At 52.6% G+C, this 12,045-nt stretch overlaps 1 protein-coding gene across 1 annotated transcript in view; it reads left to right on the top strand.

The window, feature by feature from the left end:
- The first annotated feature begins 498 nt into the window (after positions 1–498).
- Mapkapk2 (MAPK activated protein kinase 2) overlaps positions 499–12,045 on the top strand; it is a 44,305-nt gene continuing 32,758 nt past the window's right edge. The window contains exon 1 of the mRNA XM_006995330.4: positions 499–1,051. Coding sequence (XP_006995392.3) covers positions 803–1,051 — 249 coding nt within the window. The 5' untranslated portion in view covers positions 499–802. The remainder of the gene's footprint in view (positions 1,052–12,045) is intronic.

Genomic DNA, 12,045 nt, shown 5'->3' with positions numbered 1-12,045 from the left:
CATGAGAAAAAAGTGTAAAACACCAAGCATGTTATGGAAATCGTGACTGTTGCCTGGCACCTGATCCTAGGATGAATAGCCTCGGTAACCCCAGCACTACCCCAGTATCCCCCATATCCCAGGATCCATGTAGGTAAATTTTTACCAATCACCGGTTTCTTTCAAAATAGAGCCCCCTCTCCAAATTCTCCGATGACCTATCTTCTAGATCCGAGCAGCTGGGGAACTACAGATTTTGTTGGAATTATCCTGCTGCTTTTCTGTTGCGCTTCCCCCTTCCCTTTGCCTGGCCCTGGTTAAGAACGAGGATTTCTCCCTGCTCTCTCCCTGACCGCCCGCTAGCAGTCCCGGCCAACCAGGTCCCATTGCTCTCCCGCCGCTGGACATCCTCCCCTTTAAGGCCCACCCCTCCCCCATGCCCACGCCTCCCCCCCCCAAGCCCCACCCTCGATCCTCCCCTTTAAGGACTAGCCCAGGACGCCGAGCAGCCTGTGACGCGGCCGCCGCCCCCGGGCTGCTACTTCTCGGCGCGGCGATTCCCCCCCGGCCGGGCCCCGCCGTCCCGCGTTCCCCGGAGCGCACGTCTCCGGGGGGAGGGAGCAGGGCTGGTGGGCGCCCGCGGCGCACAGCGGGACCCACGGGGCCCCGCGACCCGCCGAGCCTGGAGCCGGGCCGGGGCGGGGCAGCCGGCTCCAGCCCGGAGCAAACTTCGCCGCCGGGCGGGGCGTGGCGGGGACCCGGGCCCGAGCCGGAGGAGGGGGCGGCCGCGGCCCCCGCCTCGGCGCGCGAGTCTCCCGGCACCATGCTGTCGGGCTCTCCCGGCCAGACCCCGCCGGCGCCCTTCCCCAGCCCGCCGCCGCCGCCCGCCCCGGCCCAGCCGCCGCCGCCGCCGCCGCCGTTCCCCCAGTTCCACGTCAAGTCGGGCCTGCAGATCCGAAAGAACGCCATCACCGACGACTACAAGGTCACCAGCCAGGTGCTGGGCCTGGGCATCAATGGGAAGGTGCTGCGGATCTTCGACAAGAGGACCCAGCAAAAATTCGCCCTGAAGGTAAAGTCTGGGCCGCCGTGGAACACGCTGGGATCCGGTGCAGCTTCCGGTCACCCCGCGAGTGGCCGGGACCCGAGGGGACTCACGGGGACTGCCATGTTGGGGTGTGAGTGGGATCCAGCCGGTGGCCACGCTTGGGTCCGCCCGGGACGGCCTCTACTCGCTTCACCCGGCGCCGAGGACACGGTGACCCCATCCTCCCTCCCTCCTTCCTTTCTGCGGGCACAAAAGGCCCTTTACTCATTGAGCTGGTTGGTGGGTCGGTTTGGAGAAGTTCGCTCTCGGAGCTTTACTTTAACCCTGCTCCTTATTTGGGAGCCGGAAAGTGACTTCGCTCTCGCTGGCCTCACGAGGTCGGCGCGCAGTGGTGGGGCGCGCCGGCGCGGCGCTGGAGACTGGGGGACCCCGCCTCCGTGCCCCGCGATTGTCTGGAACCGCCAGCGCCTGGCCTGCGCTGCCGGGCAGGCAGTCTGCGCCGCGCTGTTTCCATTGCTCCATGCACCGTAGGAAACCTTATCTGTAAGCCAGGCTCGGCCCAGGGCTGGTTCTGCAAAGCCTACTTTGGTCTTGGTGGCTGGCGACTCGAGGCAGGAAACCTTACTCTTGTGTTTGGGAAACGCACTCCTAATCTCTCTAGGTCGAGCTGTCTCCTTCTGCGTCTCTCTCTGTTTCTTTGGTATCGGAGAGTGGAGATTTCAAAAGGTCTGTCATTCAGGGTCACCACAAAGTTTTCTTCTCCCAAGCGTTTCAAGTTACACCATATCTCTAAAGGTCACTTGTCAGGTTTCTTTCCCTTGGGGTGTCTCAATGATTGGAGGAGCGGACTACTTCCTGTGTTATATTTTTCTCTTTCCTTTCAGCCCACACAGCTTGCTTTGTTTCCAGCTATTATATACTACACGAGTTATGGGTGAGACTGTTGTCTTGTACCGTCAACTGGACTGTAGCCCTGGTACTTTGTAGGGAGCAAGTAAGTCTAGTTTCTATGGTAATGTTCTTGCTATTTTCATCCTCAACATCAGATTTAAAAATAAACAAAGCTATAAGCTCTTGCTGCAGGACCTTGGTTGTAGCTTGGTGTTGAGTGTTGGGGAGGAACTCTCATCCCTGCCTGGAATACTACAGTATTTGTACTCTTCTTCACTTTTCTTTCTATCCATCTTAGTAGCTAAGTGAGGAAAAGACTTGATTGGGTTGATGTGGCTCTGACCTTGGGGACTGGAGGTAAGTGAACAGTTTGACCACAGTTAACTGTATTGTTGAGGACGTGACAGATGTTCTTTCCGGGAAAGACTTCTCCCTCCTCTGAGATGCCATCTGCCTTTACTGATCAGCAGGCTGGGGACACTGGCTGTTCATTCTTTTGGATAGTAGGAACACAATATAAAGACTTTTCAACAAAAACCCTTCTTCCTTCCTGTTCTCCTTAAACACACACACACCATCCTGGGCTGTCAATTCAGATTTCTAGTATAATTAACACTAGAGGTGTGTGTGTGTGTGTGTGTGTGTGTGTGTGTGTGTGTGTGTTTCTCCTTTGAATAGTTTTGAAAGGAAAAACCCTAGCAGCATATTAAATAATCCTCATGCTTATCCTTTCTCTAGTCAGAAGTGGGTGAAGACGGAAGACGGAGTCTGTTTTGACAGGCAGCCTGCTCCTAGATCTTAGAAGCTGACTCAACTGTTAGGTTTGCAGATTTCTCATACATCTATGTGTTAAGATTTAATAACAGAGGAAGGAGGGGAGCCAAGCTGTTTGGAGCAGCACTTTCCTACCCAAATATTGGCTAAGACATCATCACAGCCGTGGGGAATCTGGTTAAAAGGCATCCCGTTTCAGTGACACGCACCACTGAGATTTCTACATTTTATACTTTAAAAACTTTAGGCGCTGAATAGTGAAATGATTTCGAAATAAGGAGCCTTTTTATGTGACAGCAAGGGCAGAAGATATAGTAGAACAGGCTGCGGTGATGACCCTTTGGATGCTAAGAGAAGATGAGACCTGTGCTCTGTAGAGTGTACTGAGCCCATGCCGAGGGACTCAGCCTAGTGTGGCCCTGCAGCCTGGCTCTCGTGGGGTTTTGGAAGGCTGCTGTCTTGTAGCCCCAAGATAGGATGGGAAATGAAGGCTGTTCATAGTCTCCGCTCTTTGTACTCGTAAGAAAAACCAGAGCTTTAAAAATGATCCAGAGATGGCTTAGCAGTTAGGAGCATTTACTGCTCATATAGAGAACTGTCTGTAACTCCAGTTCCAGGGATTTGGACACCCTCTTCTGTCTTCTGTGTTCATGTTTATATGCTTGCTGCACATACATACGTGCAGCCAAAACACCCATACACATAAAGTAAAAATAAATAAAGGGCCCACCTGGTCCAGCTGCTTGCTTTATCCTCTTTGGGAAGCTGATGTTTAGATGCCCTTGGTGGGTGCTGTCACCTGGCTTCATCATCCTTCTGAGTCATGCATACACTTCCAGTCAGTGAGAAGCCAGTGGAGAGGGCATTGCCATCAACACATTCATTTTGTAGATGAGAAAACCAAGGCCCAGAATGCAGGCATAACTTGCCTAAGGCAAGTGGTAACTCTTGCTGTTCACTTGACAGAGGCAGGGACTGAGCTCAGTTCTTCTGTTTGCCAGTCTTGGACCCTTCTCTACTTGTAACTGTAGTGGTGTTGACAGGCATGCAGCTGGTTGCTGTTTCGGAGTGCCTTGAGCCTGAAGAGCGGCTCTGACCTATTGGTCAGAGGACATTGGTGGGTGTATGTCACCTTCCAGCTGCAATTACTAAAGTTGGAGAGGCAGCGTCTAAACCATGCCAGCAGCTCCACAGGTTTTGGATCTGTAACAAGGCTGTTCCCCACCACCACCCCCTCCCCAATTAGGGAGTTTGTGATAGAAATACTATTTATTATTCTTTGGAGAATCTGTTACTTCTTTGCTAGGGACACCTAGCCTCCGTCCATTTGTGTATGAGTTGGCTGTATTCCCCGTGGTCACTTGGCCGTGTTTGGCTTCACTGTATCATGGTGACGCTTAGGTATTAGCTGAACAAATTTAATTAAAGCCCGTACTATTGTCCCGCTCTGCTGTTCAATGCTGATTAGGTGAAGCGTGTTATTGCTTTACAAAGTAGGGAATGTTGTCGTAACTTATCTCTGTTTATCTTTCCATTGCATAGACTAGAGGAAGCAAGGGCCTGTAGATCCTTCCCTTTCTCCAGTGTGCCCCCCTCACGAGGTCAGTCAGGTGCCACGGTGACGTAGCTGCTCTTGGTATCCCGATGAGGAGATTAGACCCTCTCACAGTTGGCCTGGACATGGTTGAAGGGTAATACCGGCACCCTCGCCTGCCCTGCCCCCCTGGACAGGCCATGTCCTCATTCTGTGTCCTCACTGGGGAGATGACTGATAGCGTGCCTGGCAGGGGGGCAGTATCTCGGTTTGACGTTTGCTGGATGGCCACATGAGGTGAGGAAAGTCTCGTGATCATGCCACCCAGTTTGGTTCCAGGTCGTTGGCAGTTTGTGGAGCAGTCACCATACGTTTATTAGGACAGAGGGGGGCGGCATTAGTGCCCTGTAAAATGTGGGGGGTCAGGAAACCTATTTGGAGAAGGCAGGATTGACCCGTGTCGTCTAGGGCAGCATTGTCAGTGTGGCAGTCACTCTGTGTGTGTGTGTGTGTGTGTGTGTGTGTGTGTGTGTGTGTGTGTGTGTGTTAGTAGTAAAGGGAGCCGACACGAAGGCATCCAGCCAAGTGACCGGTGCAGCCGGCAGCCGCAGTGTGCATGCCGAAAGGATCCATTTCTGCCATCCTTGCGGAGAAGTCTGCCGGACTCTCCTGGCCTGGGGGCTGAATTGTGTGACCAGGAATAGAGGGTTCTGAAAGAGGGACGTCTGTGAGGATTGATGATGCCAAGGGAAGCCTTGGCTGGTGGCCGTGGGGACTCGCTGGGCCTCGGAGGAATGAGTGGGTCCGCCAGAAGTCATGACGCTGGCTGCAGCTAGAGCCGAGGGGACGAGCAGGAGACCAAGTCGGTCAGGAGCGGTGGGCCGGAAGATCAGGACTGAACTTACCCACCTTTGGTTGGGTCAAATCAGCTTTTTTTTTTTTTGAGTCGGGAGGACTTGTGGATGTTCTAAAGAAAGGCTAGGCCTCATTGAAGTTGGGGTTCGTGGACTTTTGGATGGAAGGGTTGAATTTCTGCCTTCCGAGAACATTTCCCACTTTTGGAAGTAGACTCCAGGCACGTCATCCTGGTATGGTCGTGACCTCTCTCTCTACTGCAGCAGGACTCTGGGCCTCTCTGATGTAGGATTAGAAGTAGGTTAGTTCATGGTCCTTTTTCATTTGTGAATTCTGGGCTTTCACAGAATTTGAAAACTCTATAGTTAAAATATGGTTAGGTGAGCCGGGCGGTGGTAGCACACACCTTTAATCCCAGCACTTGGGAGGCAGAGGCAGGTGGATCTCAGTGAGTTTGAGGTCAGCCTGGTCTACAGAGTGAGATCCAGGACAGGCACCAAAGCTACACAGAGAAACCCTGTCTTGAAAAACATATATGTATATGTATATGTATATGTATATGTATATGTATATGTATATGTATATATACATATACATATATGTATATATATGTATATATACATATACATATACATATATGTATATATATATGTATATGTTAGGTGGCTGAAAGGAGGGGTGAGGACAAGCCATTGTAGGGCCTCAGGGTCACATATTGGTGGGTATCTGGTAAACAGTGCTCTCTTTTGGGAGGAGGATGAAGGCATGGGTGTCTCTGGTGGGGAAGACAAGGGGGATGAAGGCATGGGTGTCTCTGGTGGGAAAGACAAGGAGGATGAAGGCATGGGTGTCTGTGGTGGGGAAGACAGGGGGGATGAAGGCATGGGTGTCTGGTGGAAAGACAGGGGGATGAAGGCATGGGTGTCTGTGGTGGGGAAGACAAGGGGGTGTTACCAGCAGAGCAGGCATCAGAATGGCATCAGGAGCCAAATCCTAGTCTGGAGGCAGAGTCAAGCTCCTGTTACCCACTGAAAGCAAGATGTGAGGGCCTGTGTCAGAGGGCATGCCAGCTAAGGGGGGAGGCGGCAGCACCTAGGGCTGTGTAGTTTTGACATGCAGAGCAGACCTGCTTTGCTTGGAATCATGGCTCCCCTTGGGTTTTTTTTGGCACAGCAGCCCACACTGGCCTGCCTCCTCTGCACCCTCCGAAGGGTCATGTTGAGGTCTCATTCTCCCTCCCCCCTCCCCCCAAGCCTTTTGTGTGCTCTGTGCCTTGGGTGGAGGGGAGTGGACCGGGCAGAGTTGTTTGTAGGGACTGCATCTCCTCTTGAGAGTTGAGTAGTAGTGGACACCCTTGGTCCTTTGTCACCTCCTCCATCCCGCCGAGGAAGAGGCTGGGCTGCTCGGAAAGGCTCAGTGGTGTGTTCCAGCGTCTTGCTTGCTTGTGGGCAGCAGGGCCATATGCAGTGGAACCCTGCTCTCGGCGTAGGTTTCTTAGACTGCTGGTTATCAGCAGGAGTGGCGCTGGTACTGAAGACCTGTGATCCTCAAACTCAGGTCCCTGGTCTCCTCACAAGTAGCTTTTCACATGGCTCCCCTTGTAAATGGGGGCATTGGTAAGAAAAGAAGGCCATGTCAGAAGAGCTAGATAGTACGCGTACCAGTAAGACTGAAGTGTCTTTTCTAATCATTAGATTAGACTGATCCCCCTTAGGATCTTTAAGACTGACAGTTACTATTCTGAGGCTCAGACATAAGTTCAAATATTAATAAACAGATGGGCCTGTTTGTAGGGATTATATGCTAGATTAAAAAAAGAAAAAAACTGAACTAAGCAGTAATAGCAACAAAAAACAACCCTAAACTCTCAAATGCCTTGCTAACTGTGTGACTCTGAGTATGTTGTTCACCTTCCAGTGTCCAGCTGCCTACATCCGAGAGTCGGCCTCTAGCCGTCACTAGGCAAACGCTGGTAGTGTGGGGTGGTAGACGAGGCCATGCAGGAGGCCCGAGGCCAAGGGTAAGACAGATGCTGACTAGTTCTGCATGGTCAGCAGTACCTGGGCCAGTGTGGATGCCCATTGGATGGGTGTAAGATGTCCAGCCAGCTAACAGTCTTTACTGACCGGCTGCTCTTTTCCCATATGAAAGCATAGAAAGTATTTCAGCCGGCTGCCCAGCAGAGAGGATGGGCTACGCTAGCTCCTGCCTTGAAATTAGAAGAATCTTAGTGGAGTGGCCGTACAAGGTGGAGATGGGGCCCTGGCCAGACTCTCTGCCATTTGAAGTCCGAGGGGCCTTTGGAGGCCACTGTGATTGGTTGTGAAGGCTGTGCCCTACATTGAGGCATCTGACTTGGGGGTAAGTATGGCTGACTTGTAGTCACAATATTCCTGCTAGCCAGCCTTTGTCTTGGCATGAGTTTCCATTCACTCGAAGGAGTACCTTTTAATCCTTCCAGGCTCCCTGATGGGCAAAGTGCTGTTCTGAGCCTGTAGATGGGGGCTGGTTCCCAGAGTTGATGAGGATGTGAGGATTTCTGTGTGAGGGTTTAAGGAAGCCAGTGGAGGGGCACATCTGGGGGAGACTGCCTTTCCTCTCCTTCCTGTCTGTGCCAGGCAAGAGCAGTGGTTCGGCATGCATGGTGGGATCGTGTGTGCCAGGCTGGCCTGCTGTTTTTGGAGGAGGAGTGACCATGAGGTTGGGCTTGGCCTCTGGCTTTGTCGTGTTCTTGGAGACTTTATTCTGTGGTCCAGTAAACACCTCCGCATGCCAGCTGGGAGGTGGTGGAGCCTGGGACGTAGCCTCAAGGTCAACCTCTATTTGTATGGGATGTTCTCCTTCAAGATGAGAAAAGCTGCATGTTGATTCCACTGGGAACTTGAGCTTCCCAGAAGGGTCATATGAAAGGGCATCTTCTTCTTGAGGGATGTCTTCAGGCGTCTTCAGGCGTCTCCCGACTCGTGTCGGTTGGACTCATCTGGGAGGTGAGCATGGTGACTGCAGGTGACGACAGCTCCATGGCCGTCCGTGTAAGGTGGACAGGAGGGAGCTGTGCGCTGATGCCTCTCTTCTAGTTTACCTCCAAGAGGGGTCTTTCTCTGACTGAAGCAAAGGGAAGGAGGGAACCCAGAGGACTCTTGTGTGCGGACTCCTGCCTCTCCCCTGGAGCTCCTCACCTCCCTGTTCTTTGTGGCAGGTGATTGAGTTGGTCCCTGCACGGGCATTGTGAGTATGCTGTTGTTACTAGGAGCCCCCCAGGCCATACTGACCGTTCACAGCCTGGCCTCCTGCCTTGGGCCCAGGACTGATACCTAGCCCCCCTGTCCTAGTGTCTAAAAATAAACGCGCCGCTGCTGCGCTTCTCTCTTCCGAGCCAGACCCTGGTGTCCGTCCCAGGTCCTCTTGCCACACACTCAAAGGTTTGTCTCATTTTTCACCTGTGCCCTCTCCCCTTCCAGCCTGAGCTTGGTGGGTGGTTCGGGTCAAATCTCTGTCTGGAGTGCTAAGTGATGAGTCCTGGCTGGGGCTTCTGCAGGCATCTTAGACAAAGGCTGCGAGGAGCTGGCCTGCTCATTCCCCAGGCAGGGGAGGGCCAGACAGAGGAGGTGAGCAGGTTTTTAGATGGTTAGGCCTTCGGCTCTGTTTACCTCTGGCTCTCGCCAGTGGGTATGAATCTGCCCCCTGTGCCTGCCCTGGCCTGGGACTGGGTGTGCTGCCCCTTTGTCCTCTTGCCCTACTCCTAAGTTACACTCTCCACCCCACGGTGTGGGGCCTCATGTTACCACATCCTGAAGTATGACCTCATTATATTGACTTCCAGGAGTACTGGGCCCTGGCTTTCCGAGTACCTCCTTGCTGAGTTGGGCCAAGGCCCTTCAGGGCCTCCTAGCTCAGCCACCTAGAAAGGGTACAAACAACAGAAGGCCTTTACCCTCCCACTGTGGTGGCAGAGGCGTCGATGGTGTCCATGGAGGTGCAGCCTCTCTCTCTAACTGCTGGGGTTCTGTGGAGCAAAGTGAGGAAGCTGTACATGGAATGTCTCTTAGCTGGAGAGTCTGCGCAGGAGATCTCCTTGATGTCTGCCTGGCATTTGTTCCAGTCCCTGGACAGGTGTTGGTACAAGGCAGCGCTCAGGTCCATGTTCTGTGTCTTTTTCCTGGAATTAAGGTGTATTTGGGGGGCAGGGGTATGTGGGCTGAGTGATAGGAGCCAAGAAGTAGGACTTGGGGAGTCCTCAGCCTCCATGGAGTTAACCACCTGGACCACGTTTCACTGACTGTCGTCCTCTGTTCTCTGTCCTCAGGACTTCATTTGTCCTACACAATTTATCAGCCATGGCCCGTTGGCCTCTGGCTGGAGGAGTTGGGTGTAGTTGCTAAGAGTTTATTTTTAACTGTGACAGAAGGGGCCCCTGTCCTCAGAATAGCATGCGTTCTCGCTTTCTCACTGAAGCCTTCTTCCTTGGCCTCTGATTCTTAGGAGAAAGCTAGTAGACTTGTAGGGAGCAGGCTCTGAAAGAGACTGAAGGTGGAACCTGCTGATTGCTTGCCATGGCCGACTTCTGGAGAGCAGGGTATGCTGTGGGGGATTGGAGGATGGCCAGGACCATGAGTGGTGGAAGGAACTCAGAGCATCCTAGGAATGCGGGCAGACTGGTGGAAGCCACTCTTGCCCTGGTGTTGGAGAGGCTAGGCTAGCAAGGGGGTATCTCATGCCTTTCCCCGCCTCACTATTGGCATCTAGGCCACTGGCAGGCCAAGGGCCACAGTGAGAGAGAGCACACTGTATCATAGTCTTTCTGTTACTGCTTCTTCCTGTGGAAAACTTTGTGGTGCCCTCCTCTTAGGATTACAAGCATCCATGCTGTCTCACAGAGCTGGCCAGGGATGCTCAGCGGCTTCCTCCCCTCTCCTTCCTCCTTCTGTGCTGTTAGAGGAGTGGCAGCTTTCTAGATCCCTCTCCTGGATCTCACATTCCCCTCACGTCGTGGACTTGATTACCATGGCTCAGATTCAGGAAAGAAAGTAAGAGCGAGTGGAGGCGTAAGTAGAAAAGGAAGCAATAGAGAGAGAAGATGCGGATGGGGGACAGTAACTCAGTCAGCAGTGGACTGGAGGTCTTTCCCTTCCGCTCCTTGGTGTGCTCTGGGGATCAGTTTGCCTGAAGCCCAGCTCTGATCCTGTAGCTCCCCCATTGGGTTGCTTCTGCCTGCTAATTATAGTGATCTAGCCAGATGACGCCCAGGTCTGGTCATGACCACCCCTCCCCCACGTTGGAATGTTGACTTGTTTTCTGCCACATTCCCATTCCTTTGCATCGTCCATCTCTCTGTGTCTTCCTTGCCCCCTCCTTCCCATTCTAACTACATCAGCTTTTTCTGTCCCCACAAAGGCTCAAGTCTTCAGGTCCAAATGAGTCCCGAAGCGGAGGCATAGCACAGTAGCAGAGCATGTGCTTAACATGTATGCATAGGGCCCTGGGTTCAATCCCTGGAAGTCTTTCTTACCTCTTCCTCCCCCCAAAAGGAAGTAGGAAAAAATGTAACCTGTCAAACCCAAGAGACCATTACCTTCCCTGTTACTGTACTTCTTAAGTGCATTTCTCCATGGGCAAGATACTTGGTTCAGTATTAGACTAGATGGTTAATTCCTTGGAAACTTCCGTCTTTGTTTCTTTCTTGTATTATCTTTTTTCTTTTTAGAAAATTTATAAAGTACATTATGATGTTTATTTTGTGGGAGTTCATGCATGTGTGTGTGGGCGGGTCTTCTTCCACCTTATGGGTTCTTTGGGGTGAACTTAAATTATCAGGTTTGTCAGCAAACACCTTTACCCATGGACCCCTCACCAACCATGGCTTCTTATCTCAACACCGTGACTTGATGCTCTCATTAAAACCAAAAGTTCAGGATTGGATGCACGGTAGGATAGCCCTCAGAGCGGGACAGTGCTGGCTGGGCCCTGGGGTGTAGCTAGGGCTGTAGTAAAACCCTCCCTGTCAGTGTGTGTCCCTGCCCTGTCTCCCGACAGCTGCTCCATCCACTCAGGGCTGACTCGAGGAGGTACCGTGTGTTTCTGTTCATGTAATTCTCATTAACGTAATTAATGCTTCTCTCTCCCCCCTTCCCTGCTCTAGACCCCCCCCCCATTTTCCTCCCTTGAAGGAGACCCTCCTGTCATGTGGAGTGTGCCAGCTCTCCTCCAGTTCTTGGCCAGCTCTGGACCCACAGTGGGCATAGATACAGGCTGCTGTTTCTGTCTGCTGGCCTTGTGCCTGTGTGTTGCAAGGCAGACCAGTTTCGAGCGTCAGATTGCCGGGTCTGAGGTCAGAGCTCTCAGGCTCATGGGGCCACTTATCTCCCATGTCCAGCAGCTTGCATAGGAAAGAGGACCTGGGCAACCTGGTTTCCAGCTCTGGGCCATGTTTGGACTTCCCTCAGTTTCTCCGTTGGTAAGGCAGAAGGCTCAGATTTGATTAGCAAAGCTTGTGCACCGAATGCCTCTCCTTCAGTTTTCCATGCTGACCATGCTGGGGAGAGGAGGGTCACCTGGCTCCAAGGGGAGGTGCTGTACAGGAGCCATCCTCCACCAGGTTTTTCTCCGTTTTTGTGGGCCAGTGTTATTTTATCCTCCTTGGCTGCAGTATTTTTACTCACTCACCCAGTGTTTGTAAATGTTTGTTTTCCCCCACGATGCCTCCTGTTTTCCCTGCTGACTGGCCATCAGGGTGCCCAGATGGCTGGATTAGCCTGGAATGGGAAAGTAGTCATTGTCATCCCCTTGGGTCCCCCCCCCCCCCCCCCCCCGGAGTCTCTGCTGTGTGAGACGGAGAAAGTCGGAGGCTTGGAGTGTTTATTTGTTCTTGTTGTTTTAGCAGTGTGGGCTAGACCCTGAATTGCTAAGCAGGATTTGCTTTACTGCGGTATCCTTCATCCCGAACCCCGCAGATTCAGAATGACTT

The sequence above is a fragment of the Peromyscus maniculatus genome, chromosome 11 (assembly GCF_049852395.1).
Source record: "Peromyscus maniculatus bairdii isolate BWxNUB_F1_BW_parent chromosome 11, HU_Pman_BW_mat_3.1, whole genome shotgun sequence".
Taxonomy (NCBI): Eukaryota; Metazoa; Chordata; class Mammalia; order Rodentia; family Cricetidae; genus Peromyscus; species Peromyscus maniculatus.
This window is presented reverse-complemented; position numbering and strand designations above follow the sequence as displayed.